Genomic DNA, 7,178 nt, shown 5'->3' with positions numbered 1-7,178 from the left:
ATGCTGCTGACTCAGCTGCCTAAAAACCATAGAAACGGACCTTAAACAGAAGTGAGGACCCTGTTGGGGTTCATCCTAAAGTTAGGACAGGATTTAGGAGGTTTAGTCTAGTTAGGATGTTTGAGTGATGCTGTTTTCTTATCTGGAGTTCATGATGAGATTATGAAGGTAGGAACTGTTATTCTGGAACAGATACTGAACTAAACTCAGTCCATACTGAAGTCGTCATGGAGACCAAACAGGTCAGATTTAGGGTGTTTCTGTAATGCGACTCCAGGAGTAAACAGGTCTGTCTCTGTCTGTCTGTCTCTCTGTCTGTCTCTCTGTCTGTAATGTGCTTCAGGTTGACTCTCACAGTTCCACTCTGTTATTCTCATTATGTTTATAGTATATATTCAGTTTTAATGCCAGCAGCGTCAGAATCAGCTGATCTCAGAAGCTCATATAGGATAACAGTGTGTGTGTGTGTGTGTGTGTGTGTGTGTGTGTGTGTGTGTGTTCAGGATGTCAGTGTGTGTGAGGGCTCGCAGTGTGTCGGGGCGTCCGGAGGGTCCGTACCGGGCGGTGGACAGTGTGGAGGCTCTGGCCCAGCAGGACTTTGAGGGAGTGGACACACTGGACAAACTCTTCAGACACGCAGTGACCAACTTCAAACAGTCTCCCTGTCTGGGGACGAGAGAGATAATCTCCCAGGAGAAAGAGACCCAGGCCGACGGGAAGGTCTTCCAGAAGGTAATCCATCAATAGATCTGTCAATCAATCTATCAGTCAATCAATCAATCAATCAAGCAATCAATCAATCAATCAATCAATCAATCAATCAATCAATCAATCAGTCAACATTCCAGCTAACGCTAAAGCTAACACTGACAGCTAACGCTAAAGCTAACACTGACAGCTAACGCTAGAGCTAACACTGACAGCTAATGCTAAAGCTAACACTGACAGCTAAAGCTAACGCTGTAGCTACACTAACATTACAGCTAACATTAACAGCTTAGCTAACGTTTGACGAACCAGCGCAGCGTTGCCTGGTGGGAGGGGCTCCTCGTGGAGGTCTGTTCTCCTCACTGTATGAAGGGTTGAGGGAACCCTGAGAACAGATCCGGTCCTAGCTAACGTCACTCACTGGTCTATCTAGAGAAACTAGTTGGCCGTGTGCTCATGTGAGGACGATGTTAGTGAATCATCAGTCAGTCAGTTCTTCGTTCTGTTATAGATGATGTATTGATCGATTGATTGATTGTGTGCAGCTGGTGCTGGGGGAGTACGGCTGGAAGTCGTATGAGGAAGTGGAGCGTGAGGTGGAGCTGCTGGGCAGCGGGCTGGCGGCGTTGGGTCAACAGCCAAAGACCAACATCGCCATCTTCTGTGAGACGCGAGCGGAGTGGATGGTCACGGCGCAGGCCTGCTTCAGACGCAACTACCCACGTAATAAACACTCATTCACTACACACACTCACACTTTAATATACTCACACTACAGAGAAAATCACGACTCAAATCCGTGACTTTTTAAACGCCGTGTCACAAAAGTTGGAATCATTTAAAACGTAAAAGCGCGGTTTTAAAACGTGGCGTGTTGCACAGTCTAGAGAAGCGCTTCTCAGTCGCGATGCAGCTGCTCCACAGTCGATGATGAGAGATAGATATCAAATATTTGGGTTTTTATTTTGGTCCTTGTTTGTTTTTATTGGTTATGAATGGTTTTGATCCTGTTTGTGTGCAGTGGTGACGCTCTACGCCACTCTGGGTGAGGAAGCTGTAGCTTTCGGGCTGAATCAGTGTGGAGCGACTCTCCTCATCACCAGCAAAGAGCTGCTGGACTCTAAGCTGAAGGTGAGTGTAAACACACACAGGAAACCTGTGGCAGATGTATTTACATACGTACCCACCCATCCACTGCCCCCCCGTGTGTCTCAGGCTGTGCTGGCTGAGGTTCCGGGACTGAAGCATGTGATCTACACAGGCAGTGGGAGCATCACTGCAGGAGATTACCCACAATCCCTCACAATCCACAAAATGCAGGACGTCATAGACCTGGGAGCCAAACCTGAGAACTGTGAGTGTTTCCCAATCACAGATCAATAATCACCATCACAGTCTAATAATCAACATCACAGATCAATAAATAACATTACTCATCAGTAACCTGCATCACAGATCAATAATCACCATCATGAATCAATAATAACTGTCATGTCTTAATAATCACCAGTAAAACACTTGCATGTTTATACTTGGTAAAATTCTTTTTAGTTCGCTTTAGTTCAGTTCAGTTTTATTCAGATTCAGAGGGCTGGACACTCAGCGTCCCTTTAACTCGGACAGGGACGCACTGTCCTGTTCTACTGTAACCTCTCTCTCTCTCTCTCTCTCTCTCAGTGTCTGTGGAGTTTGCTCCTCCCTCTCCGTCTGACCTGGCCGTGGTGATGTACACGAGTGGATCCACCGGTCAGCCCAAAGGCGTCATGATGCTCCACAGTAACCTCATCGCTGGAATGACTGGCCAATGTCAACGCATCCCAGGGCTAGGGTCAGCTTCAGCAGCCAATCAGCACACAGCACACCACTATAGGAACCAATCAGAACACAGCAAAAATCTACATAACTGTAATTGTATGTATGACTGTATGTTTGTATGTTTGTGTGTGTGTGTGTGTGTGTGTGTGTGTGTGTGTGCTCGTATTGGTGCAGGCGTGAGGACGTGTATATCGGTTATCTCCCTCTGGCTCACGTTCTGGAACTGACAGCGGAAATTTCCTGTTTAACGTACGGCTGCAGGATCGGATACTCATCTCCACACACACTGTCAGACCAGGTAACACACACACACACACACACACACGCACACACACTGTCAGACCAGGTAACACACACACACACACACACACACACACTGTCAGACCAGGTAACACACACACACACACACACACACACACACACTGTCAGACCAGGTAACACACACACACACACACACTGTCAGACCAGGTAACACACACACACACACACACACACTGTCAGACCAGGTAACACACACACACACACGCACACACACGGTCAGACCAGGTAACACACACACACACACACACACACACTGTCAGACCAGGTAACACACACACACACACACGGTCAGACCAGGTAACACACACACACACACACACACACTGTCAGACCAGGTAACACACACACACACACACACACACACACACGGTCAGACCAGGTAACACACACACACACACACACACACACACACACACACACACACACACGGTCAGACCAGGTAACACACACACACACACACACACACACACACTGGTCAGACCAGGTAACACACACACACACACACACACACACACACTCTCTCTCTCTCTCAGACCAGGTGATACACACTGGTCTTCACTGTTAATATGTTATTCTGAGAGTTTTTCAGTCTGACCGTCTGGTGTGTGTTTGTGTGTGTGTGTGTGTGTTTGTTTGTGTGTGTGTGTGTGTGTGTGTGTGTGTGTGTGTGTGTGTAGTCCAGTAAGATTAAGAAGGGCAGTAAGGGGGACTGCTCCGTGCTGAAGCCCACTCTGATCGCCGCTGTTCCGGTAAGAAACCGTCCGTAACACAGCTCACTACCACACACTGACGGCCTGAGCGTGATTTTTATCGCACGTCCGTGTTTTATTTAAACGCTCTGGGACGAAGTTCTCATTTTAACAGCAACACAGCTTTTCACTCTGTGATCGTCCAGAGATTTACTTTAATCTCCACATCACACATGCTGCACGTTTGTATGTAGCCACGACAACAGAGCTCTGATTGGTCAGCCTGATTTTGATGTATCCGCCGCTGTCCGTCAGTTTTGGCCTCGATGTGAAAGATTTACGAAGATAAACCAGAATGTAGTGATAATAAAGCTGACTGAACTGTGTAGCTGGGCGCTGTTTAGACTGCTAAAACTGGGGCTAATAGCATTAACGCTAACTGGAAACCAGCCAACGTTATTCCGTTATATCTGACGTATCTTAGCGCCGGTGGCCGAACTCGTACAGCGAAGCGGCGCTGGGGAGCGGCGAGTTTCTGCTCATGTTTGTCCTCATATTAACAGCTTAACCACACATTCAAATAAGGCGTCACTCAGGGACCGTTTTGTGACTTGGTTCCTGTTTTTAACAACATTCAGTGAAAAAGAGTTTTCAGGTTTTTCCCCAAACCAGGTTTCCTTTCCCTGCTAACTCATATTAGCGCCCTGTTACAGTGAAGCCTCACAGCGTCTCTCCCAGTGAGTCTCACAGCGTCTCTCCCAGCGTCTCTCCCAGTGAGTCTCACAGCGTCTCTCCCAGTGAAGCCTCACAGCGTCTCTCCCAGCGTCTCTCCCAGTGAGTCTCACAGCGTCTCTCCCAGCGTCTCTCCCAGTGAGTCTCACAGCGTCTCTCACAGCGAGTCTCACAGCGTCTCTCCCAGCGAGTCTCCCAGCGTCTCTCACAGCGAGTCTCACAGCGTCTCTCCCAGCGTCTCTCCCTGCGTCTCTCCCAGTGAGTCTCACAGCGTCTCTCCCAGTGAGTCTCACAGCGTCTCTCCCAGCGTCTCTCCCAGTGAGTCTCACAGCGTCTCTCCCAGTGAGTCTCACAGCGTCTCTCCCAGCGTCTCTCCCAGTGAGTCTCACAGCGTCTCTCACAGCGAGTCTCACAGCGTCTCTCCCAGCGTCTCTCCCAGCGTCTCCCAGCGTCTCTCCCTGCGTCTCTCCCAGCGTCTCTCCCTGCGTCTCTCCCAGCGAGTCTCACAGCGTCTCTCCCAGTGAGTCTCACAGCGTCTCTCCCAGCTTCTCTCCCAGCGTCTCTCCCAGCGTCTCTCCCAGCTTCTCTCCCAGCGAGTCTCACAACGTCTCTCCCAGCTTCTCTCCCAGCGTCTCTCCCAGCGTCTCTCCCTGCGTCTCTCCCAGTGAGTCTCACAGCGTCTCTCCCAGTGAGTCTCACAACGTCTCTCCCAGCTTCTCTCCCAGCGTCTCTCCCAGCGTCTCTCACAGCGTCTCTCCCAGCGTCTCTCCCAGCGTCTCTCCCAGTGAGTCTCACAGCGTCTCTCCCAGCGTCTGTCCCAGTGAGTCTCACAGCGTCTCTCCCAGCGTCTCTCCCAGTGAGTCTCACAGCGTCTCTCACAGCGAGTCTCACAGCGTCTCTCCCAGCGTCTCTCCCAGCGCCTCTCCCAGCGTCTCTCCCTGCGTCTCTCCCAGCGTCTCTCCCAGTGAGTCTCACAACGTCTCTCCCTGCGTCTCTCCCAGCGTCTCTCCCAGCGAGTCTCACAGTGTCTCTCCACCGTTTCTTCTTTAGCTTTAGCTCCACACGGTTTGGGTGCAGTTAGCAGTTAGCAGTTAGCGTAATATTGGTTCGTTCCATGTTTGCTACGTTAGCCTGCTGAGAAAAACAGCACAGACCAGCATCCATTCCATGCTGGTCTAAACTGGTTTATGTCTGTCTGTACTATTAATGCTTTTTAACTGGTTTCTGCTGCTGAGATGCTGGTTTGTGCCAGCCTGGTGCTGGTTTATGCTGGTCTAAACTGGTTTATGCTGGTCTAAACTGGTGTATGCTGGTCTAAACTGGTGTATGCTGGCCTAAACTGGTTTATGCCGGTCTAAACTGGTGTATGCTGGCCTAAACTGGTTTCTGCTAGTCTGGTTCTGGGTTCTGCTGGTCTGGAGCCGGTTTTAGGTGGTCACCGAGGTCATGCTGGTTGACCACTATACCCATGGGGTCAGTCATGTGCTGGAGGTTAGGGAACCAGCCCTCCTCGGGCGCTGTGGATAGGGCTGCCCACCCTGTGCGTGTTCACTAGTGTGTGTGTGTTTCACTGCACGGATGGGTCAAAATGCAGAGGTGAAATTTCCCCGTTGTGGGACTAATAAGGGTCACTTAACTTAATACCAGCAACCAAAACAACATATTGTCGCTGTCCAAGAAAACATCTCCATTATTTATTTTTCATCATTTGAACATGGCGGCTGTGCTTTACACTAAACATATCATGATAAATGATCCAAAATCACTTGGAAAGAAGTCTTTATAATAACATACATTCAAAATGCCTGCCCAGTGACAGCTGGGATAGGCTCCAGCACCCCATCGCCACCCAGAAGGATAAGCGGTTTAGATGATGTATGTATGTAAACATTCAAAATGAAGCAGAAACCACTTCCATTGCTGCTGACCAGCATCCAAAACACGACGCATGCTGGTTTTGCTGGTTCTTCTAGAACAGTAGCCTCGTAGCTCCAGCGCTAACACTAAAGGAGCTCATGTCTTGGTGTAACGGGGGGAATTCTGGGAGATTTTGGTTTGAACCCGTGCTGTAAACGGTGCGGTAAACGCTGATCATGTGTCACTGTGTGTGTTCAGGAGATTATGGACCGGATCTATAAGAACGTGATGAGTAAGGTCAGCGAGTCCAGTCTGGTCCAGAGGACTCTGTTCAAGATGGCCTACAGATACAAGCTGCAGCAGCTGGAGAGCGGAGCGGACACGCCCATCTGCAACACGTGAGTCACACGCCTGTTCACCAACGAGTCGTTCACTCAAATGATTCGTTTCTCCTGAATCGTTTCAGTGTTAAAGAGCAGCATCAGTGATGATCGACTACAGGGACGTCAGTAACTCACAACCATCAGACACGTCAGCGACTCACACTCTCGCACTGCGGAGCGTAAACGTTAGCGCGTTCTTCCAGTAAAGAACCTTTAAACGTTCCGTTTCTGCACCGAGGAGGCGACTTAACACTGTTTAATACAGACGCTGTTATTCACACATTCACTACTCTTCCTCATACAGTCTAACCACATCTCTCTCTCTCTCTCTCTCTCTCTCTCTCTCTCCCTCTGTCAGCTCAGTCATGCTGGAGCAGGAAAGGTTCTTCCCCAAACTGTTCCACAAAGTTAGAAGTCTATAATTGTCCAGAATGTCTTGGTGCTGAATCATTAAGGTTTCCCTTCACTGGAACTGAGGGTTCTAGACCACCCCTGAAAAACAGCCCCATATCATCGTCCCTCCTCCACCAAACTGTACAGCTGCACAGTGCAGTCAGGCAGGTAACGTTCTCCTGGCATTCGCCAAACCCAGACCCGTCCATCAGACTGACAGATAGAGAAGCTGATTGGTCACTCCAGAGAACACGTTTCACTGCTCCAGAGTCCAGTGGCG

At 49.5% G+C, this 7,178-nt stretch overlaps 1 protein-coding gene across 1 annotated transcript in view; it reads left to right on the top strand.

Annotated features, from left to right (window-relative positions):
• The window catches only part of acsl4b (acyl-CoA synthetase long chain family member 4b), a 15,346-nt gene extending 8,548 nt beyond the window's left edge, over positions 1-6,798 (top strand). The window contains exons 2-9 of the mRNA XM_036580055.1: positions 504-732; positions 1,254-1,431; positions 1,730-1,839; positions 1,924-2,062; positions 2,386-2,536; positions 2,698-2,821; positions 3,522-3,593; positions 6,381-6,798. Coding sequence (XP_036435948.1) covers positions 505-732; positions 1,254-1,431; positions 1,730-1,839; positions 1,924-2,062; positions 2,386-2,536; positions 2,698-2,821; positions 3,522-3,593; positions 6,381-6,524 — 1,146 coding nt within the window. The 5' untranslated portion in view covers position 504 and the 3' untranslated portion in view covers positions 6,525-6,798. The remainder of the gene's footprint in view (positions 1-503; positions 733-1,253; positions 1,432-1,729; positions 1,840-1,923; positions 2,063-2,385; positions 2,537-2,697; positions 2,822-3,521; positions 3,594-6,380) is intronic.
• Positions 6,799-7,178: the final 380 nt, after the last annotated feature.

Source organism: Colossoma macropomum, unplaced genomic scaffold, assembly GCF_904425465.1.
Source record: "Colossoma macropomum unplaced genomic scaffold, Colossoma_macropomum, whole genome shotgun sequence".
NCBI lineage: Eukaryota > Metazoa > Chordata > Actinopteri > Characiformes > Serrasalmidae > Colossoma > Colossoma macropomum.
Note: the sequence above shows the minus strand (reverse complement) of the source record. Positions and strands in the feature narration are given on the sequence as shown.